Consider the following 24,581-nt stretch of genomic DNA (forward strand, 5'->3'; position numbering starts at 1 on the left):
CATTATGGTCAAGTGAGAACAGTCACAAGACTACCCAACAGGGTAGGTTTAGACTGGACATTTGGAAATATTTCTTCACAGAGAGAGTGGTTAGACACTGGAACAGGCTGCCTAGGGAGGTGGTTGAGTCACCATCCCTGGGTGTGCTTAAGAGTCGTTTGGATGTGGTGTTGGTAGATATGGTTTAGGGGAGAACTTTTTAGAGTAGGGATGATGGTTGGACTCGGTGATCCTAAGGGTCTTTTCCAACCTGAATAGTTCTACGATTCTAAGACCACTTGAGTAAGATCTTGCAAAGGACAGCAAATAAGTTACAAAATAATATTCCAGCCGTAAATGAAAAAACATAGTACAATCGAGAATGGATCTCTAGATGAACTCTCCTCACATTTACTTTAAAATGCACTTAGTGCAGATTTCTAAGACAATGTATTCAATTATCCATATCTAATCTAAAAGCCTCAGGTTCCTTTGCTACACAGGAATAACTTAACATACAATTTGTCTATCAACCTATAAACATAGAACAGATATAAAGTTAAATGAAGGTGATAATTTCCATGTTGAAACTGAACTGTAAGTAGGATTGTATTCAGAACTCTCTCCATAGACACTGTATCTAGGGAGTGATATACAGGATCAGAATCAGTAGGCAGAGAGTTCTTTAAGCAATGAAACAGCAAAGTTCTACTTACTGAGCTAGGTACTTTTTCCTGTGATGCCAACAGGTTGGACTGCATAAGCAAGGAGGTATCTTCAAAACTTTCGCTTCAATTTCCTTCTGCCTTTGGAGTCATCTATCTTAATTTAACTACAGCTATCTGATTTTACAAGATCAGATAGAATCAGATCATGTGATAATACAGCTATGGACTAATTATAACTTTTGTTGTCTTCACTGAAACTCAATGAAGCACGGTAACCAGAAAGAAATCACTCAAATTTCCTTTATCACTAAGAGAAAACGCATCCACAAAATACTTAGGATGATATGAAGTTTCCTAAGAACAGTAACCGTTTCTAGACAGAATTAACAGACAGCACAAGATGTTCTATCAAGTGATTACTCAGATATTAACTGCAGTCACACTACTGAGCTTTACTGAGGCTCAGGGGAAATGGGAGTCTATCATGTCCTAGCATTCCTCCAAGTGAGGTCTCTCCCTAGCAACAATTTCTATGTTGTAGAATCACCAATGGAAGCAAAACACTCTTTCTATTTAGGTCACTGAATTTTCAAGCAGCAAGGGGGCCCATAAAACAATTAATACTGTCCCATTACATACTAATTTCAACATGTTCTTTCATGCATGGAAAACCTGATTAGCGAGGAAAGTGCTGCAATAATGAGCAACACTTAATAAGATTCACTGTTCTACAATACTAAACAAGACACTGACAAGGTCACAAAAACAAGCAGAAAATTATTTTCTCTGCCTACAGAGGTGATAAAAACTGTATCTCTACTGTTCCAGTATCTTCTGCTACATAGTCTCTTATTGACAGGAGGCCAGCACCCACAGATATGTACAAGCACTTACTCCATCTGCCATCAAGAATAGAAGTGTTTTCCCTTTTGCTCTCCTTACTAGGTCACGCACAGCAGAAAGTGCTCTAATAGTACAGTCTAGTCTGCACCTGGATTACTAGCCACTCCCATTTCTGTTACCTCTGAAAACACAGAAACAGTTGCACATGGGAGTGAACTACTGAATCAGATTACCCAAAACATTTAATAACGATGAAAAATAAATCTTACAGCAATTATAAGAACTACTTTGAAATTCAGCCTCAGTGTTTGGAAACTGAACAGGCTTGCATTCAATTACCGCTTGGTAAGAATGCTCTAAAAGCATCCCATTTTAACTCTACAAATTATTCTTAGCTACACAACATATTCTGATTCAATTTCCTTTTGCTATTTTTAGGGATTGTTCTTCTGATTAAATCCAAGATTTACCTATATAGGTCTTTTCATTGAAGCAGAAGTCAAATTGGAAACTATTTTCTTTTGCCGCAGTTCTTGAACTTTCCAACAGTACAAGTGTTTTTCATATACAAAGTAAGGCCATTCACACTTTCAGGCACAAATTCACAGGCCAAATTCAGTCATACTGGTATAAATCCACAGAAATGCCATTAACAGAATTACAGCGGAGACATATACTGGTGTGGAAACAGGGGATAAATAGTTGCTTGAAATTGCTACACACCCCTACTTGCTTAATTTTGCACTCAACAGTTTTGGTATTTCCTAAATCAAGACATTTTAATTACAGCCAACCTATAGCTAAAGCTAGCTACTAACCTTTTCCCCAGTAAAGACATTTTCTTCTGAAGCAGGATAACTTCAGTAGCCAAACCTTTAATAAGCTCTCAGATTTCAGCTGAAATTCTTAGCTCTCTGATATGCTTCAGGCTGCATTTCCCAGCCTAATCACTGTCATGTTTCAGAAAAAAGATTCTGTCATCTCAGAGTATGGTTAAGAGAAAACCTGGGCTTACCCATACTAAATATAAGGATGTATTTTTTTTTTTAAGTTACAGAAACTGACAAATCTATGCTTTGGATTACAGAACTTAAAATTGAATGGGAAGGAAGGCAATGATATACGTCTCTGATGTTAAAACATCTTTTGTCACCTCTGAACAAAAGTTCACTCACATTATAAACTTCAAAGAATTCAGGAACATTACCACTCAGTTTGAAAATACTAGCCATTCTCTGCACAATTTCTAAGGTTACTTAGTTTTGTAACTGACTAAATGTAGCTAGCGTCTACAGCCTATGCTATCCATAAAACAAAGATTCTTATTTCCAACATAAATTATAGTACTCTTCAACCATGTTTAGTTATCCTCATAGAATGCTGGGAGTTCTTCATTTTAATTCTTAACCTACAATTAAGGTGTATTTGAAAAAACCCCCAACCACTATTACTTGCTGCACTTTGAAACAAAGCCCTCCCCACTTCTTTCTTCTGCCTCAGAAATATGCACAAAGTCATATGCAACCCAGCATGTAGGAACACAGTAATTCTTTGTAATACTTATGTTTATTATTATAAACATTATATGTATTTATTATTTATGGTTCTCTTTTTTTTTTTCTTCTTATTTGTGCAAGTTAAATATGTACTAAGCTACTGAGAAATGATGTTCAAGACCGCAGCACAGAAGTCAACCGTGCACGGCAAAACCCTCAGTCAAATCCAGCCTGGGACATTATACGGAGCAGAAAGCTGACAATAAAAATAAAGGCACCACGACCTGTGTATTTTAGGACAAGCTGGCAAGAAATGCTGTAGCACAGCTCCTTACTTCTCCAGAGCACTCTGGTTACGAATTTTTCCACAACTAAGTAAAAGTACGTTTTAATTAAATGAGCTGCATATTTAAATATATGTAAAAGTGAGCAGTAGCACACACCTAAGACTTTTCCACATCAAATAGTTGATTTTTAAAGTACTCCCAAGTTTTCAGTGGACTGTGGATTTTTTAATTACAATGGATATAAAACAGTATTTTAGAATTACCTGAAAAGCAGTGTCTTACATAAAGTGAGCCACAAGCCCCATGACTTTTGACAGAAATGTTAGCTTTTCTTATTATTCACCTCTTATCAAAATTGTGCTGAAATTCAGGCATAACCCTATTAAATATATATTTTTTTAAATGTATCTTTTAAAGAAACAAAAGGATAATTCTCTTCCTACCATGCAGGCAGCAGTACAGGCAATTAGATAATTTGCAAGAGGAACAGTTGGACTCTTCATTCCACATAACTATTTCCCACTTCCCCCAGCCTGAAACCTGTCAGGACACCAGATTCTTCCACTGAATATTTCTGAACAGTTTTCATTGCTAAATAAAATTAAAGTAATACCAAATAGGAGGTTTCACAGCTCTCTGTCACATCTCAAGATCTTATTTGACACACTTGAAAATAATAAGATTTAGGCTGTAGTTTGCTTTTATGCTTATGTGGATTAAGAAATTCTACCTACATTAAGACTAGAATCTAAGGAATATTCTGCAGCCAAAGACTTGTGACCAAGTAGAGATGTAAAATGTACCTGCTCACAATTTTTCGCTGTAATAATTAAAAAACCAGCTGTTTAAGACTTTCTCAATCTACCTACCTTTCTATTTGTAAATATACCCTTCACAGCTCTCCTTATTATTGGATTTTTCATTAATGCTGCTTATTTGCAAGAAAAACATGTCCTTCTGCATTTTTCTATATGATTTACTCTTACTTGTATGAATAGACTAGGGAAGACAAGTTAGGTAGAATTCTGGCATTTAAATATAAACAAGACCAAAAAGACAGTATTTATCTCTTTTTGGGGGGCTATTTACTACATCCCATTGAGGCTTTCAGATTCAGATCAAGTTCCTTGAAGCAACATACTAGTTCATTTTTTCCTACAGTACCTTTCACAAAAGTACACCAATCAATCATTGGGCACTTCTAAACATCATCGTAACAGCGATTTTTAAAAATTAGGTCCGATAAAGATGTATTGGATCTTTAAGAACGAATGGAGGGCTTTGGATTCACCTACCTTCCTATTTACATCTGCTCCGTTACAGACCAAAAGCTCTAAACACAATGCTCCATGCGTTGATGCAGCAGCGAAGTGCAAAGGTGTAAAACCCTTCTCATTCATTTGATTTACATTAGCACCGCAGTCTATGAGTTCGTTCACTACAACATCTTGCCCATTGTAGCAAGCTACATGGAGAGGGGTATTTCCATAGGCATTCGGTTCGTTCATCTGGCAGAGAAAAAAACACAACAAAAAAACACAAGAAAAATTAGTAGGCAAAAAACCTGCATTACTGCAGCATTGAATTATGACAAAGAAAAATCCCATGTTGTGAGACAATTTCTTCCTTACACTTGAAAACCAGAAAATAAAAGCAAGTTCTGGATCTAGTGATTGAGAAGTGTGTGTCAGGGAAGAGTACAACTGCTTTACAAGTGAGCCAACCTCCTCCAATTGTCTCCACACCAGTTTCCTGTATGCAGCATGCAACTTGACAGAACAGATATACTAACCTATAGATTTCCACTTTGTGAAGGAGGCTTACAGAAGTAAATTTTTTTGTGTCAGTCAAATGTTTTACAAATTATTTTTTACAAATAACTGGAGCAAGCAAGTTTAATTTCCTGTAGTTCAAAAAGGATTGTGTGGCAAAGCTAGGAACGGAATTCCTATTTCCTGAATTCCAGTCCAATGAACTAAGGGTAAGAAATATCAAATCAACAAAAAAACCCTACTAAATGCAAATTAATTTCCAAATGATTGTGCAAAATTTGCAAGGCTCTTAAGTTATCTTGGGGAATGAGGTTTTATAACAAAAAAGCATGTGAATGAATGTATTTGGAAATACCATTTTCACAAAGTAACCTGCCTCTAAACAAAGGGAGCGCTACAACACTAACAAGAGCATTTCAAACAACAAAAAAATACTTATACATTTGTTTCATTATTCCTTACATCAACTCCAAGATCTAGAAGATATTTGACTACACTGATCATCCCACTAGATGCTGCAGCATGTAAGGGTGTATATGATTTTTTGTCTTTGCATGTCACTTCAGCTCCATGAGCCACGAGTATTTTCACAACTTCAATATGACCTAAAAGAATAAAGACAAAAAGAATGAAGCTGCATTTTATATTAGTGAGCACAAATTTACAAACTTAAGAATTGTACAATCATTATAACATGAACAAGACAAAATTCATTTGGACTTAATCTGGAAAATAAATAATTATTCTTGTATTCTAATTGTATCATGAACTATAAAAGCAACGTAAAACATTCATCTCCAGAAGAGATGCACATAGCCTCTCCAGTAATCATAGTACTTATACTGCAAAAATAATCTTGTATATTAAAAAAAATAATCACCTCTTCTGCATACACAGAAGGATTTTTTGGGAAAGATTTGAGAACTTGAGAGGTAAAATAACTTTTTAATTATTAAACATTTACTGCAAATTTCTGTTAACAACTTGAGAGAGAATGTGACTGTCAGTCTTCCACCTTCACCTCAACTGCAAAACATACCAATTCAGGTTTTTAAGACTTTGAACATAAACTTTAAATAAATTACACAAGCATGAAAAGAAAAAAACATTGTATTTAAAAAAAAACAACAAACACCTCCCCAAAATTGAAATTCCTTTACTTGCAAAGACTTTAAAATGCTGACACAAATCATACAGGATTTAGCAAAGCTCTGTTTTCAAAACTGACTCAGGCCTTTGAGGAACTGGAGCCTTTTGAAAGCCTCAACTATTCTCTAAGTCACTGGGAGTAGAGTAAGAGCCAAAGGGGGATCTTGGGGAAGGGATGACCTGGTGGAGGCTCCAGGGAAGGGAGGGCAGGGAGCCCACCCTGAAGTATGAGGCAGTTGCTCTCACCGCCAGCTGTGTGGCTGGGCCAGGGGCCCCAACTTGGCACTGCTGCTGCGGAGGGTAACCCAGCTTTCCCCCCCCTCTCCACGCCCACACTGCTTGCTTGTGTGCACTTGGGACACTGCACACACTAAGAGAAGAACTATGAAAATGAGGTAACCAAAAAACTTGTCATTCTTGCTCAGCTCTTCATTTAACTGCCAAACAAGTCACTCACTAAAACCACACAGATAATCATAACAAAGTGTCCGAACAAAGGAGCACCATTCAGTTAAATAGACCACAACCGAGTTAATGCTTTACCTTTGTAACTCGCCCATACAGACAGATGAGAGATTCTTTGTTTTACCTTTCAAGTGACACACTTCAACCTTGGTTAAAAGAGTGGTGAGGGGCACATATAAAACTTATGCTTACCCACTCAGACATGTAAGTTAAAGGTATCGAAACCAGCCTTCGGTTTAAGTGCTTAATAAAAAGTGAAGGTCTTTGCTTTTTGCATTACTAAGAGAATTTGCAAAAGTTTGAGTAGGAAGTATCTACCCAAAGGAATCCAGACAAAGCTGTTTTGATAAACATTTAGGCACCATGATACCTTGCATGCCCAACAATATACAGAATGATCCTTCCCCTAGCTATACTGATCAGAAACAGAGTTTATCTGTGCAATGTGAAGTGTTGCAATATTTCACTTCTAAATTACTTCAGTATTGTATGAAAGGAGAAAAAAAAGAGAAATATCAACATCACACTCATCTTCTGACCCAAATATAACGGAGACAAGAATGAAAACAAGCCCTAAATGAGAGACAGAAGTACAGAAGATATTGAAAGCAGTGAAAGGAAGAGAGACACCAAACAGAAAAGTGGCAGAAAAACTTTGAAGAGAAGAAAAAAACAACCCAAAAACTCCCTGACCTGCATTGAAAACGCAAGCAGCAATCAGTGGAAGACACTCAAATGGAAGAGCAAGGCATTTGCAGCGGGAAGCACTGAGGAGATATCCTGATATACGAATGAGGGCGATGCTCACACGCAGGAATAGAAACCCATTTTAGCCTCAGCTTTGTGGCTGGACAGCAATGGAGTCAGGTGGAACGCAGGAAGGAAGGGAAACAATGGATATAACCCTAGAAAGTTATTTATAGTACACTGACGAAAACCTTAACGTAGTTGTTTCCCCTCCTCCCGCCCTCCTATGGTCAGTTTTATATTGTTGAAAAGCTTTAAGGTTTTCTTCAAACAATTGGAGCCGTATAAAATGGTTCTGAATTATGAGAGTGAATGGCACAGGTTCTTTTCCTTGTTTGAAGACTTTTAAAAGCTTTTTCTGCTCTATTCTCAGCAAGGGTTTTTAGGTTGATGGACATTAGATAAATTATATTTTTCCACCCAAACACTGTTTTTTAAGTTTCCTGTTAATAGCCTATGCAATAGCACTGACTAATATTGGAATAAATGTAGCTTATCTGAAAAATAGACTTTTATCTCATCTAGGTTTGCACAAGCTATAAAACATCTCCGTCTCTGTCATCTCAAGTAAAGGTTCGATTAAACAAAATTTTGCAAATAATCACCTGAAGCAAGGTGGTTGGACAGCCTATGGCAGATACTGCTTTGCATATGTACATAGATTACAAAATATCATAAAGAACGTTGGATCAATAACGAAGATTCTTCTTGAACTTCTCCGCTTCAAGTACAGGTATCAGGTTCAAATTGTAAGTTAGAGTATTAATATGCTGTGATGATAACTTCATAATTTGCTGGCACATTTCAGTCTTTTCCTCTGAAGACAGCTCAAGAGAGTCACGCTGGGGATTTTACAGCCTTATTCTACATTGCTGTCATGTTACTTCAAACCTGTCCTGTCAGGGACGTAAGACTAATGTGAAATTGGCCTGAAACACTGAGTTGTGCAAAGACAACAGTTAATAATTCTGCTTTCATGTGAATAGAGATGTTTGTGAGAAGATCCCTTTTACAACCACTGAGATCTTACAAACAAGTCCAATTTTGTAAATGTGTGGTTTTCTATTTGTAAAGACCAGAATTCTCAGGCCTGGGACCAAAGCATCCTTTATACAATAACAACTTCTTATCAGCCCCCAAAACTCACCATAAGGGTTTTGGTGACTGTATTTACAGAGGTACTGTCTTTTGTTTTGCTCAGTAAGTTACTTTAAAATTGTCTTTTCACTCTTAAGTTACTGCTTCCATTTGGCCTTACGTGGCAAGACTGGAAAACAGTCACATACGATACTCAGTGCCACAAGAATCAGAGATGAGATGTACGTATAATTAGCAACATAAAATCTGTTTTTAAGAACCACCACCATCCCCCCATCACATGCACTGCAAAGCATTATGCCTATTTATAAGTAATTTACTCCATAATAATAATAATCATTAATAGGAGGCTGCATATGGAGGGGCATTTTGTCTAAGATAAAAGACTTCCCAGGCAGAGTTATCCTAGACATAGAGATGTCAATGTAATGAGTCCATGTAATTTCCCAGTTTATACGTGTTTGTTTTTTGGTTTGGTATCAGATGCAGTAAAATTAGTTTGGTTTACTCTAGGAAGTAGAAATTACTCTCTTTGTATTTAAATTTAACATTTGTAAAAAATAAACATGTTTCTTTATAAACCCTATATATAAATGTTTTTACCAAGACAGTCATTCCAAGTAGCATTATCCTTTTACAACTGGAATAAAAATATTCAAATCTTTAGATCCCATTAGACATTCTCTAGAAGTTAAAAGAGGCTGTTTTGCTTCTGAGCAGGCCCAACATATTCTGCAATGACAAATACAATCAGCAGTTGCATGTGATTAGCCGAAGCTAAGAAGTCTTTGTCAGTGCCAGCCCAGAACTCTTAATCTACTTTTTCTATGATTTCCCTTCCAATGGTTTATCTTGCTCATGTTTTAAATGAAGCTGGAGATACAGAGCTCTACTATTTATTATATATATGCCAACGTAAACAATTCCTACCACTTAATAAAATGAGAGTTTGATAAAAGGCAAGGAAATACATCACTGACAAGAATGCCACTGCATTAATCAATACCATGAGAAGAATAATTACCCACTCCTGGACTAAGAATGGCAACGTAAGAATTTGGAGGTTTAGAGATGAAATACTCTTTTAAAATGCAATCCCCAAGTTTGTTGTAAGGACCCTCTGCTTCAGGTGCCCCTTTTATTGATTGCTTACTTTTTACTTAGCTTCATTACAGAAGCCTTCAACTACAACTGGATTTCTGATAATTGAGGAAGAAATTTCCTTTATTTTTCAAGAACAAAGTTACTTACCTTACTTTTCCTTTTACAACACATTTATTTTCTCACCACAAAAGCATATTTACAAGGCAGTTTGAAGTACAATATTAATGTGTTTCTGACAGGCACACAGATAACCTTAATGCTTATACTACAAATATTTTTCCTAGAAATAGATAAAACCACTAACCATAAGGGGATTTTTCTTTAATACCACAATAGAAATCAACTGAAATTGGTACATACCCATATATGCTGCCCAATGTATAGCTCGTCTGTCTTTCTTGTCAAATGCATTAATATTGGCCCCTCTAGACAACAGTAAGCTGACCATCTGAGATAAACAGAAATAAAAGAAATCCCCTGTTCATAACGGAAAGCTCTGCATAATGCTAGACAAAGAAAATCATACAATAAAACAAAAATACATGCATCTTCAAAGGATTTAAATGTGTGTTGGAATATGTTTAAATGTTGTTTGAATATTCCATAAGCTTGAAAAAACTGGTTGCCCGCCTTGGCAGCGATAATCAAGTCACAGTAAGGAACATAAAACTTGATGTCAGCAAAAATACTTCCAAGTTAAATATGGCAAAGCTGTGAATCTTTGAAATCTTTGAATCCGATTACTAAGGGATTCACTAAAATTAATTACCAAAAGCAAGCCTACTGCAAATGTCTCCAATTACCTATACAAAGTTAAAATGGGAATTTTTCAGTGGTCATTTTTCAGGGTCTGAACACAGGCAAGTTAGTTTACTAGATGTATTTCCTCCATACTTCACACATTCACTGTCTACAGAACAGGAGAATAGATTCTTTTTTCCATTTTAAATTTATCTATTACTAGTTTAACTCCAGCTAACTCAGGCAAATTTGTTTCTGTCTTAAGGGTGAATGCTGTAATAACCTTTCAACTAAATGACGTAACATGCATTTTGTACAACCATTCAGTACACAGACAGATTCAGTACACAAAAGACAAATCCAAATACAAAATGGGGATTGAGGTTTTTTGAGGAGATGGGAGAAATATGATTTTAAACCAAGAAACTAAATATTAGACATGTGAGAGACAGAACAAGTGAGAAATGAGCTAAGGAAAATAACTCTTACCTCCACATGCCCACTGAAGGCTGCATGGTGCAACGCAGTTCTGCCTGCTCGATCAGACACATTTACGTTGCTTAGGAGAGGCACCAAAGCTTCAGCACATTTCACAGCTTTGTTTGCTGCTGCTATATGTAGGGGTGTCTGCCAGTTTTTATCACGAGCATTCACATCTGCTGAATGCTTTAACAACACCTGAACAGCATCCTGAAAGCATTTACAAAAAGAACCAGCAAGCCACTTAGTAAAGATTTGAAACGCTAGCTTTTAATCCAAGGACAGTGTAATGAAATAGAACTATTTGCAATCTGTTCTTTTGTAGATATAATTTTATGCTTTGGGACTTGTATTTTATAATAAATCCAGATTTGAGGATGTTCTCAAGAACATGAACAATACATTCCCTACAGAATTCAACTGAATCAAACATTTCCAGGTCTTTTATCCAATTTCTTAAGCTGGCTGGCAAACTGTTTTGTCATCACAACTAATTTCTAAAGCTCAATAAACCTCCTTAGGATTTCTTCCATTGTTAAGAATTAGTGAAGTTCTATGAACTTATAATGCATTTTCAAAATTTTGCGAGGCAAAATTTTTGAACTGTCAAGGTCTAGAAATGGCCAAGGGAAGAACAGCTTATTAAATGCACATTTAGAGAACCACATACAAAACAGAGCATGGTCACAAGAAGTTGCAACATATACAGTTGCAAAACTCCTGAAAACCATTTTAAAATGTTGTGCTGAATTCCAAGTCATGAAAAGATTATTCATTCCCTTTTGTTAAATGTACAGGCTGTGAAAATTTTACAAATAAAATTAATTCTTACAGAAAGATAAACAAAACCCCATTAAAATTTGTGCACACAACTGGAATGCATGAAATATATCCATTAGTGGTATCAACATGACAATGAATACTGCAATTTACATTAACTTTGTGACCTTCCCACAATTCACTAATTGCTTTCAGTGACTTTCAACTCAAACACTGAGCATGCAACTAAATGGTTGGCACTTTGAACTTAAAACATGCTACCAGAAGGAGTTACTGGAAATTCTGAACTACACTGTGGTACAATAGCTCGGTATTCTTCTCAGCAACAAGTAGAATGCCAAGCAGCACTTCATTCTATTTATTAAAAAAAATATAAAATATTTTAAATCTTCAAATCTCTTCTCCTTTCAATAAGAAAGAAAATAAAAACAAACATAAAAGTGAAAATTCTGCATCACAGGCTTGTAATTTAAATGGAATTAAATGGCTACTAAATTGAATAGCTCTTGTGTTCTCTAAGACACTTCGGTAGATTTAATACTTTAAAAATCTAAAAGTTATTTTGAACTCTTGTCTTTTTTTAACCAAATATTAGGAAAAAACATGATCAGAACAAGGAAATTTTAAAACAGCTATTATCCCTTTTGTAGAAGAAAGCACCATAGTGCTAGTATAAAAATAATGTATCTTATCTTTATGTGCCTATGCATTAATGAATTTCAAGAATTAGTGAATCTGCTTAGAGTTGAGGTTCTTTTTTCATTGTTTTTTTTGTAACATAAGCATACAAATACAAAAGCCTGGAGTGTGACAGTCTTGAACTTGACAGTTGACAGCTAAATCTGTAATTCCAGTTAATTTGGAGTTTCAATGTCCTTGTTTAATTGCAGCTGTCTTTGCTTCAAGAGGAAGTCTACATGTCTTCCTGAAATCATTATCAAGAGTTTTTCACTACAGCTGTTTTTATCTAATGCCCACAACTCATATATGTCTGTCACATGGAACACAGTGCCTACACACACCAGCCACCTATGTGGGTTCCTAGGACTTACTGTGTTTATAAATAGAAAATTCTGAGAAGTGCCTATCATTGGGTAAATAGTTTGATTGGTTTACATGTGTTGTTTCCCTTTGGTTAGTATTCTGTTGGAAATATTCCACATTTAAAAAATATGACCAGGGTTGTATTTTCTTGAAGTCATCATGTGTCTGCAGCATTCCTCTTTGCAAGCCTTACTGATATAAGGAGCTTTTATTGTCCCTCAGCTCTGAAGAATGCAGCTTTTGGTGCTTTGGTCAGCTCCCATAGAGAAGCAGCCTAAATATGTCTCAATAAAAACAAATACCATTTTGGGAATAAGGCACCCTTGAAGATTAATTTTCAAACACTGTTTTGAATAACACTATCACCAAGTAAGTTAGCTATTAATGCTGGTGACAAAATCTTGTAATTTATTCAGGGAATTAAAAACCAAATACTGAAACAAGGCTTGTTTAGATAGTTCATGGATCATATACTTGAAGTTCAATCCTTGTCAAAACCAAAATATCCAACTTTATCTTCTTGAACAAAAACGTACTCAGAATCTTAAAAAAAAACTTTATTTTTTGAAACCTACTGAAATGAACATAAATTTGACTCACAATCTCAAAGGAGACAGTTTTGCATAAACTCTTCCAAATAAGAAGCTCAGCACTTCTGTTTGCTTTGATTTTCTATGGGCATTTAAATTTTTTATTAGGACATCAACAATACAGGAACAGTAACAAATTCATTTCTTATATTATTATATTCTCACAATGGAGTAACTGGTATACTTCAAAAAACTTTCTACATATTTAATTTATAACTTTTAAAGTTATTTTAAATACTATCATTACTCATTAATCACTTCTCAAAAAAAGGGTTTTTTTTGCAGGCCTTATGTAACCATTTATTTATTTAAAGCCTGAACAGACAAGCATGTAAAAAAGATGAAGAAATTAAAAGATTATACTGTAAAAGCTGTACTAAATTTTAGTTCATTTCTACTTGCCTCATGCTGAACCATTCTGGTTACTTTATGAGAAGTAAACTGGACTTGAGAACACTGCAGGCAGAATCCTGTGCTACAGAAATGGCAGAGAGCAAAGCTGAGAATTGAAGTTTATGCAGTTTTCCCCCTTTCTTCCTACTCAGGCATGTGATACATATACACATACCCTCAACAGGTCAAACAAACTGTTGCAAAAATGTTCTGCAATTCCAAACGTTTGGAGTAGTTTCACTGTGTAGAAATGGAACAAATAACAGAAGGCAATTTTAGACGCCTTATTTTAACATAAAAATAGCAAAAAAACACCCCATACCTCACTACAAGATGCCACAGCTCTGTGTAAAGGAGTCAACCATTTGCTGTCTTTGGCATTAACTCTAGCTCCTGTAACAAAAAATAACAGAAATTTATAATATATTTACAGAAAGACTGAAATATTTACAAGTACAGACATAGAACTCGTGGACACTCTAGGCTCATTTAATACAGTACAATATAAAAAAATGGAAAGGAGTCTTTTCTCCAGCTGAAGTCTACCCTTTGAGGAAATTATTTTAACCTGCACCCATCATACTCTTCCATCAAAATGGACTCATCTTTTTACACTAGGTAAACCTCTACAATTTTTGCCCTTCCAAAGGCACATAGAAGACAGTTGGGTAAGAAAGATGGGTTCCTTGCCTTAATTCAGCAACAGAAGTCTCCTACTTTCACACTACAGTTGAAATTCTCCATTAAAATAGAGAAAGAAACAACACTCCCTATGCCCCCTATTTCCATGTGGTTGGTGAGTCTGAGGCATAGATATAGAGAACACTGCTGCTGCTTCTACTAGGAATTTGGAAATTTATCTTCCCTACTCCTGTGGGTCACCCAGACTACCTCAAGACCTCCCCTTCTTGAGCTAGACTGTAACAACCTTACCTCTCTGCCTCTAAAGGCTTACCTGAGAAACAGCTGTCCCCACTCCCAAGGAGAAAGTCCCCCAAATAACTGTAAGGGACACAAGCCTGAGTTTGGCTTTTAGCATTTTTCTTCAAAATAAAGAGGAAAGAAGGATTTGGGAAATCTCCTGAAGGAAGCAACTGAACTACAGTCTAAGTTCCAGTGGCTTCAACAAACAAGAAAACTTGATTTAATGATTTAATTTCTTACTGATACACACACACATATACATATACATACACGTGTGTATATATACACACGATTAACCTTATACCTTGAGTGAAAATTTGAACAGCTTTATTTGAAAACTGCCAAGACTGACAGCTTAGACAAAATATCACATTTTTGAAAAAATATTTTGGAAATAGATGTTAACAGACCCATACATGGTATCACATGTTATCATTAACTTCTTAGTTAGAGCTTATTAACTTCTCAGGCTAAACATAATACTGTTAAGTCAAAAACAATTTTCATTTTTTTTCTCTACAAAGAATAGAAGAGAATGCAGGCTGGTCAGGATATTCAGCTGAGAAACAGAGCATTTTGATCCAAGTCTCCCAGACTTGCACCAGCAATTAAGTCTCTCCCAGTGCAGCTTAACAACCTAAGAAACTTAGCAGTCTGTATAAAATCATGGTTGTATATATTGAGCAAATAAAATATTTTAAGTCATTTCTCTGAATTAATCAGTTTCTAGTTAATCCATCCATTTAATGCTTAAAAACACAACATGGAATCTGATGCTGGATCCAAACTCCCACTTTGATCCTAGGTCTCCCAAGTGCCAGACAGAGCCTGAAGTCTAATCACTGGCTACAATTTCAGGGATTTCCCTCTTTCCCTACCCAAATTTCAGAGCTTTGTGTGTCAACCTATTTTCCAAGCCTAAAAGTTTTTGAAAAATAAGTTTGAAGGAATGGAAAGTCTAAATCAATTTAAAGAAAACCCCCACAATCTACAAAAGTAGAAGAGATTTAGTCTTACCATAAATAGCTTCCTCCTTCAACAATGACAAGGACCTAGTGTACTGCACTATATAATGTACCAACCACAACATGTTGTATCAAATTCTGCACAGAACCCAAGCAAAAAGACTCAGAAAAATGTAAAAGTCACCAGAAATGTCATGGGATTTTTGGTAAACCTTCCCAAAAGACAGCAACCTGAATGAACAGTAAGTGAGAATCTACTCAATGTATTTTTAAATTAATCTGCAACCCATGACCATCTTCCAGGTAACTGTTAGCTACACCTTGTTTCTAGCAGATGAGACAAAAATAAGAGCCAAAATGGTACTCCAAGATCCACCTGACTTCAGACCCACAGCCAACAGCCAAGGAATAAAGACCTACAAAGACTAACTGATTTCTATTTCTCATTTTAGGATACAAATGCCTTTGAAGTGTTTTAAGGATTCCTAGGTCACTAATCACCATCCTGATTTTCCTCAGGAAAATGCATTTGCAAGGTCTGAGGTCAAGTCAGGTGATGGAAGCCTGAGATAGGAGAAGCACCATGCCCAGCACAATGGGGGAAATGCACATTTCCACTGCAAGGAGTCAGGAGTCACCTAAGCTCTAGTAAGAATGTGGTTAGAGTCCAAGCTGTGTTTATGGGTTCAGCTAAGTCATTCACTGACATTACTGGTACTTCAACACGCAGCCTAAAAATAGCATCAGAAGAGAGCAGCAGCAAATACAGAAATATATAATGAAAAAGATTTTTCCAGTGGGAAGTTAGTCCCACTAGGACTGAATAAAAAATACCTGAAAGTGTTTGCTGTTTCTGGTACGCAAGCGAGCCAGCATTAGCCAAAGAAACACTTAAGGAAATCTAAAGCAATACCTAAAACTAACTAAACACAGTCCTCTCAAAAGAACAAAACAAACACAGTATCTGCCCCACAGCCCAAGTTATCTTCCACCCAGAGCAGCAAGAAAGCTTAGGTCTACGACATCCCATAGATAAATTAGTGTAATATGTAGACACTAAAATAAGTTAACTTTTCAAAAGTTAACACAAAAAGTTAGCACCAAAAAAATTGTAGGCTATGTGACAAAGGAATAAACAAATCTGACTTTTGAAAAAAAATATAAATCTCTGATGGACTTAGTTAAGAAAGAACTACCAAGCTTTTCCCCCCACAACAAACTTGTTTCAAAATTGTTACACTGAAAGACAAAGTTTTAAAGTAATAACCAGAATAAGCATACTACCAGAAAATCCATTTGTACTATTAATGTGAGAATTGTGAACCCTTTAGCTCTAGATATGTTAAACAAAATAGTATTTTACATTAACACAGATACTTCTCCCTTACATTTCTCCAAGATGACATGCTGCAAATAATTATTTAAATTTTATAAAACAGCTTCTCCAAACAGCCTTGTATCTGAAGTCATAATGCTTCTCTAGGCTGTTCTTCACTCCCTGGCACTTGGTTTCGGGAAAATGTTACCATTCTTCCCTCCCCCTTCAGATGTTCTCCATGACACACAGCTCCTTGAAACCTATTGCACTCCTACCATTGAACAGTGAGAAATTGTACAGCCTTCACCCTCTGGGGTAAAGCTCTACTCTAGATCACTGCAAATAAATGTTAGAAAATATATTACACCTTTACTACCTTCTGCTTAAGGATGATTTGCTTCACGGTTTGCTTAAAAGTCAGTTTGAACATGTGTCTGCATATAATTCACTGTACAACACTGCTGATGCAATACTATCTCTGTGAAGCTCAATCTGCTGACGTGTTAACCAGGGCATTTCTCACATTTCAAACGCCTCCAAATGCCAGTTATGCAGCAGTTTGCTCTTTCAAAACATGGTGCAGCATACCTCTAGCCCCAATTTGTAAAAACAAAATGAAAAAGAAGCCAAAAAACCCAAACCCACCAAGCTGGATCTTCCAGACTTCAGTGGCCTGTTCTTAACATGTTTGTTAAAACTGCTCAAATATTTAATTTGTTCAATGTAAAATTTCTTACATGTCAATTATTCTATGCCACAGAGTTCACAGGAAAAGGACATGGTGACTTGCCAGATGTATCAAATGCAACACTGCACAAAAATAACTATTATCTTTGCCTCAACTTAAGAACTTATTACATAAGCATACTCCTCTAAAATTGCACCTTCCAAACAAACGAACTTTTAAAGTAGAACAACTTGGCTAAGCATGGTAAGTTTACATATTTAGACATATAATGAAAGCAGGATTTTTGCTCTGCAAAAGGGGGTATGGGAAGGGTGAAAAAATATTACATATTTTTCTTCCCTCCTTGTTGTAAAGTTGCATTCATATGCAAATGACAATTAGTAAGATATGTTTTCTTTAATAAATCTAGTACATAAGCTACTGAAAAACTCAGCGAGGCTTCGTTTTAAGCAGATTAATGTTTCAAGAGACATTTCCCACTCAACACATGCACCAATTCACAGAACTATCCTGGAAGCTTTAAATGTACCAGTCCATATCTGGCAACTGCACACTTAAATGTGCTATTAGCTACCAATACCCAGATGTACGTTTTTGCAATCCAGTTGCTAGTTCATTAGTGTCAATACCCTTATGTTCGATTAAGAACCAGGAAACAGCTCTTGGAGAGACAGACAATGAATGATTCGGCAGGAAACGCTGCAAGAAGCAGCCACACACCTCCTCCCTCATCTGTAAAGTGCCATATGACTATATACAGTCCTGTCTCAGCACAGCAACTCAGTGTTCCTTTTGTAAGAACTTCTGCCATGGATTTCTTCCAGAGCTACTCTGCACCATAACTCTATTTGTAAGTGTCCTCAGAAGACTAATGAATGCAGTGGCTACATGACGTATGCGTCACTAGTTGGAAAAAGACTCAGAAAAGAAATACAACAGAACTGACAAGACATTTTCATCCTTACTCACAGTACTAACCTTCAGTCCTGAACTCCCTTCCACTGTTGTTTATAGACTGTATTTTTAGACTGTTAAGATGGTATTTTCCTTTGTTATTGAACAAGATGTATTAGTGATTGAACAATAACATATTATAAGCAAATAAAGTAAAAATGTTTTCACTGACACATTCAATAAAAACACCTGATGTTCAGTATTTGAAACTCTGAAATGTTTATTTAAAAGACGTAAATAAGATCTTTAGATTTGTTTAAAAAAGCTGACAAACTTTGTCTTAACCAGTATACAGAAATAATTTTAGGAATGATCTTTGCAGAAATTAAAAAGATCCCATGTATAAATCAATGAGAATAATCAGCTTTACTACTGTAATTAGATTCTATTTAATTATTTTCCATGGGCTAGTATTAGCTTCAGAAGTTCCTTTTTTAAATGATCAATTTTTTATCTAGAGCTGATGACTGTGGAAGTACTTAAAGTGGTAAGCAGAAATTCTCAGGCTACACTAGGGAATGAACAGATGAAGAAAACTTTTCGTTTGATAAAAGAACATGTGAACATTCATAAGGAAATACAGAAAAAGTCCATAAATTTAAAGATTTGAGATATGAATTGGACCAATCAGTAGTAGTCTAGGGTCATTTCCCATTGAAAAATTGGATACTTGGAAAATTACTGCTGCAAAAATAAAGACCTTATTGAGAGAAAGCTGCTTCCTATTTATAAGCTAAGTGCATAGTAGAGGATCTGCAGAAGAGTGAAAAAATCTGATAGGGACAGGACTGGAATATTCTTTGACCAGCCACAATGATGCCTCAACAACAGTTTTTATTTTAAAAAACCCACAATAACAAACCACCAAAACAAAACAAAAAATACCCCAAACACAACTAAAACCCACATGTAGATACACTGACCACAAAAGGGATGAAAACTACATCCAAGTCAAAGCCATCCTCAAGAACTTTGCTGCCATGTCAACCTAAGTAGTCCATTTCTCTTTGTAACTTCAGTTTCAGCTACAACTCAGCCACCAGGCCCTCAAGCTTCAGACAGCAACAGGGGGCTACCAGACTTCTTGAGCTACTCAAGATTGCTACCTTTTCATACATCAGCTTCATTTTCACTCTCCAAGAGCATTAGAGCTACTTTCTTCACAGCAACTGTTACTGCTGCCATAGGGAAGTTAAGACAGCTCAAAAAAGATAACAGCGGCCAACACCACTTTCAATAAAAAAGGAAGCGGCTGAAAGACACAGGCAGTGTAAAAGGAGCTGCTGTGAAAAGCCCTCAGTGTGCTGGTACATCTGCAACCCAGAGAGCTTCATGCAGCTGGTATTTTTGCAGTGATAGCCTTTCAACAGCTGAGCTGTGTGACTGTTATTGCATGGGCTTTTAATACTTGCACAGCTTCAGAATTAGATGAAAGCAATGCAGCTATTTTGCAGCTATGTTGTTGGAGGGTCTATGCTATGCTCCAAAATATGTTATTATTGTCATGATAGTTTTTTCAGTGTCAGCATGATTCCTACATTTTCCAGCTGACCCAGAGGAAAGCACAACAAAAACTCATGGGCTGCCAAACCTTAATGAGATTGAGTTTGACCACACACCCCTGAACACTGAGCTCCATGCAGTGAAAATTTTGGGTTAAACAAACATACATGTATTGTGTTAGTACTTAAGTATCAATGTAATGTAGTAACTGAATCTATTCAAAAGAGAACAGATAAATTAGATGTTTATTTTCATTAAGTGTGTTGATTTCACTGAAAGCAGTAATACTCTGAATGGTATTTTAAAGAAAACACATTGAAGAAGTTGCTACACATTCTGGGATCACACTAATCTGTTCTGCACCTTAGATCTCACTTGCCTCCACAATAAGACTCTGGTAGCATTTTAAAAAGTGCAGGACAAACAGAAGGAATTACTTTATTTTATAAAGAAGTCTCCCCATAATAGTTATGGGGAGTCTCCCCATAACACATGGAAGACTTAACTGAAAGAAGGGGTTGATTTTTTAAATCAGAACTTCTTAGAAAGAACAAAAACTTGGACACTCAGTAATAAAGACAATTACTTTTTCTACTTCTCGGTAGTTTGCCATCAAGTTATTTATATAGTTAATGCCAGTGTAATGTAGACAGATGTATTTGTGCAGAGTGGTACATGCACAACAAAAATACCACTGTGATGGCTCTTCGACTCTTCACAGAGTAATACAAAACTCACAATGCTTCTAAAATGGTGATTCTCAAGTGACTAAAATACAAACTTTTGTTCCATCACCTTTATGTCTCTTTTTATTTACCGTTTGCATACTTACCTAAGTAAGAACAATCCTAACAGATTTCAGAATGCTAATTGCTTATCTAGCTATATTTTATCAGAGAGAAATTATTTTAATACTTAGACATCCACAGACCATAGTGGTATGAGAATTTGCTGGCAAGATGTTCATATCCTCAGAGGGTAAGTTTATTAGTAAGTTCAGTGAAGCTCTGTCTTAAGATAAAAAAATCAAAAGGCAATCTGAATGTCCAGCCCCAAATTGGGACACGGAAGCATTTTTCTTTGCTATTCAGAGTCTGTATCCAAACCATCACCTTCAGATTCCTAGCCCAGGGAAAAGACTAGAACAGGAGAGGTCACAGAGCAACCACGAGGCTTGATGGGAAAATATCTCAAGAACTCAAAAAAGTAAATAAGTATGTTTCTAAGACTGAAAACTTATTTCACAAAAGTCTTCAAATAGGCTCCATTGGTTTTATCTTCAGAATGAACAATATGGGTTGCTTAGGTCTATAGTAAAGTAATATAAATATACTATAACAGTAATATATGACCCAAAATACATACTCGAAAGCAACATTAATCCCCTTGAGTGGGATGCAAAAGAAGTTCCAATCAAGTAAGAAAAAAACAACCCCTATGTTGTACACACGTCAAGAACAGAGAATAATGAGAAAGAATCAGGTAAGAGCCACTGTGTAGTGGAAATACTGACTACAGTAACTGAGTTCCAGTTGGAAGAAAGAATAAAAACATCAAAGCAAGCAGTCTTCTTAGGAGAGCTTGCACAAAAGGAAAAGGTGAAGTGGTTCCTAACTGCATTCCAGCAAAACTGCAAGAGGACATTACAAGTTGCAAAGTCAAGCTCTCACAAGGTGAGAAATGCTTGGATGAAAGTAACCTACACTATTTAATTCAATCCCTTGTGCAGATACACCCAAACAGGTCAATTAAAACCACATACAGAATTTTTACACACAAGCTAACTGCACAGAGAAGACTGTTGCTCAGAAACGTTATTTATTCAACAAACTATTTTCTCATTGTTCAAAAAGCAGTCTCACAACACAGCAAGATTTCTTCAAACCTTGCTGTGGTAACAGATGTTCTTTATTTGCTCCCTCATGTTCATCTACTATGACAAAAGGTAACATTATACATCTGTCTCAAAGGAGAGATTTTATCTCCAGCTGAAACATAACAGATGAATTTTCTGTATCTTTATGAAATTGAGAGGATAAATACACTTAACCTCTGATCCCCATCTCCCAACTAAGGGAGTTCTGCATTTTGAGACACCTAGACCTGATTTCTCAGAAAAGTAGATGGTGCAGGAACAGCTGCGAGTGCTCACCTTTTACAAACCACAAAGATTACAAATCCAGCATTCAAGAATAAGGAAGACTATATTGAGGACTGCTTTTGAAGAGTTTGGTTTAAGCTGCTTGCCTAAAACCACAGCTTGCAAGCAGGTAATATACAGAGTAGTGCCAAAGTACAGCACAGCCTTTCAAACCGAATACTCAACATGCAGACATCACTTTCTCATCCTGCAATTAACGCCCCTCTTAATTCACTTATAAATGGATCAACAAGTGGCTTCTGTGCCTCCTTCACTGTATCACCCTGATTTATTCCCAGTGCAGCACCTGCCTGTGCAGTTCAGGAGGCTGTGCCTCTACAGCACGGCACAAACATCTAATTGAAGTCCACAGCATAGCACACAGGCACAGTGCAGTTAGATTCGTATTGCCTATTGACTTCACAGCTTTCAAAGCTTTTGACTTTGCAGCTATTTAATACATTGTTTTGTGTAAGTAAATCTTGACATTCATTAAATACATGTTATCATTTGCAGATGACACCAAGCTGACTGGTGTGGTGGACTCGCCAGAGGGACAGGATGCCATCCTGAGGGACCTGGACAAGCTAGAGAAGTGGGCCCATAGGAACATCATGAGGTTCAACAAGGTCAACTGCAAGGTTGCCTGGGTAGGGGCACTTCTCGTCACCAATCCAAGCTAGGGGATGATGTGATAGAGAGCAGCCCTGAAGGAAGGGACTTGGGGGTACTAGTGTACTTGCAGCCCAGAGGGCCAGTCGCACCCCGGGCTGCATCAAAAGAAGTGTGGCCAGCAGATCAAGGCAGGTAATTCTGCCCCTCTACTCCGCTCTCCTAAGATCCCATCTGGAGTAGTGTGTCCAGCTCTGGAGCCCTCAACACAAGAGGAACATGGACCTGTTGGAACAAGTCCAGAGAAGGGCCACAAAAATCATCAGTGGGCCAGAGCACCTTTGCTACAAAGACAGACTGAGAGAGTTAGGGCTGTTCAGCCAGGACAGAAGGCTCCAGGAGGAACTTATAGCAGCCTTCCAGCACATGAAGGGGCCTAGAGGAAAGCTGGGGAGGGACTGTTTGCAATGGTGTGTAGCAATAGGATAAGGGACAATGGTTTTAAACTAGAGCAGGGTAGATTTAGATTGGGTATCAAGAAGAAGTTCTTTACAATGAGGGTGGTGAAACACTGGAACAGGTTATCCAGAGAGGTGATGGAGGCCCCATCCCTGGAAACATTCAAGGTCAGGCTTGAGGAGGCTCTGAGCAACCTGGTCTAGTTACAAAGGTCCCTGTACACTGCAGGGGGGGCTGGACTAGATGACCTTAAAGGTCCCTTCCAACCCCACACATTCTATAATTGAATCAGCTGCAAAGTTTGTAACATGGTCAGTTGCTTTGAGGTTTTGCTTGGTTTTGTTTTAGACATGGTGCAAACCCAAACAACAGGAAATATCCTTGTCAAATCCAAGATGTCTTTTCAGAAGAAAGGGGTCATTATGTATTTTCAAGTCAACAGAATTTGTTTTTTTTCTTGATAGGAAAAAATAGCACCCTCTCAGCAACACAGGTGAACTTTTCTCAACAAAACATTATTACAGAATATTTCCATGAGAAAAATCAACACAAAGCCAATCATCATATGATATTGATTATAAATATATAAAAAAATATAAGTATATATTTATATATAAAGAGAGTACATATAATAAACATATAAAATGATAAGACTGTATTTTGCCAAAATATAAATCCATTAAATTGTGCCTGGCAATTCAATTGAAAGTCTGGAAGTTACTCCTGTATCTTAAAAGTGACACTTTCTTGAAGCAAAATTTGTTACTAAACATTGATGGGGAGGCTAATGGGGTGGAAATAGCCAGCTTTGCACAGGTAACAGGTGTCATTAAGCAGACTGAAGACTGAAGTATTTTTATGGGACTGTTACAAGTTTTAATCTATATTAATCTTAAAGCTCCATATCAATAATTCAGTCTCAAGCCACCTGATGGGTAGATTTGGCCAAGATCAATGACAATCAATTCAGTATCTCAGTCATGAATTTTTGGTTTCAGGTTTTTGGTTGTTTCTTGGTTTTCTACCCTGTAGAATCTGCACTTTGTCTTAGTACAAACAAATAGAAAGAAAAGACAAGATATTTTAAAATTTTCAGCTGATCCTAATTATATTCTGTGCATTTAAGCCAACAGCAAGGGATACTTAAATATTATAACCAACTCCGGATGCCATCTTTTACATTCAACTTTAATTGTTTTTCTGAAGGCCACTTCAGAATCAAAGCAATGCTGCTAACATCTACCAATAACATATACACTATGAATTATTTAAACTGAACTACCTAAAGCTGATGAAGCTACAAATAAAACAGCTGCAACTGAGAAAGCTTTCTACGAAGAAATATTTTAGAGCAGAACTACACAGTATTATAACACTGATAA

At 36.6% G+C, this 24,581-nt stretch overlaps 1 protein-coding gene across 4 annotated transcripts in view; it reads right to left on the reverse strand.

The window, feature by feature from the left end:
- The window catches only part of ANKRD28 (ankyrin repeat domain 28), a 119,902-nt gene that overhangs the window by 34,313 nt on the left and 61,008 nt on the right, over positions 1-24,581 (reverse strand). For 2 of the 4 annotated variants that reach the window (XM_051610938.1, XM_051610937.1), the window contains exons 4-8: positions 13,959-14,029; positions 10,839-11,039; positions 9,969-10,056; positions 5,508-5,650; positions 4,569-4,781 (exon numbers count right to left, since the gene is read on the reverse strand). In XM_051610938.1, coding sequence (XP_051466898.1) covers positions 4,569-4,781; positions 5,508-5,650; positions 9,969-10,056; positions 10,839-11,039; positions 13,959-14,029 — 716 coding nt within the window. Of the gene's footprint in view, positions 1-4,568; positions 4,782-5,507; positions 5,651-9,968; positions 10,057-10,838; positions 11,040-13,253; positions 13,273-13,958; positions 14,030-24,581 lie in introns of those variants that run through there. The other 2 variants (XM_051610941.1, XM_051610940.1) reach the window with 2 other exon arrangements.

This window comes from Apus apus, chromosome 2, assembly GCF_020740795.1.
Source record: "Apus apus isolate bApuApu2 chromosome 2, bApuApu2.pri.cur, whole genome shotgun sequence".
In the NCBI taxonomy this organism is placed as follows: Eukaryota; Metazoa; Chordata; class Aves; order Apodiformes; family Apodidae; genus Apus; species Apus apus.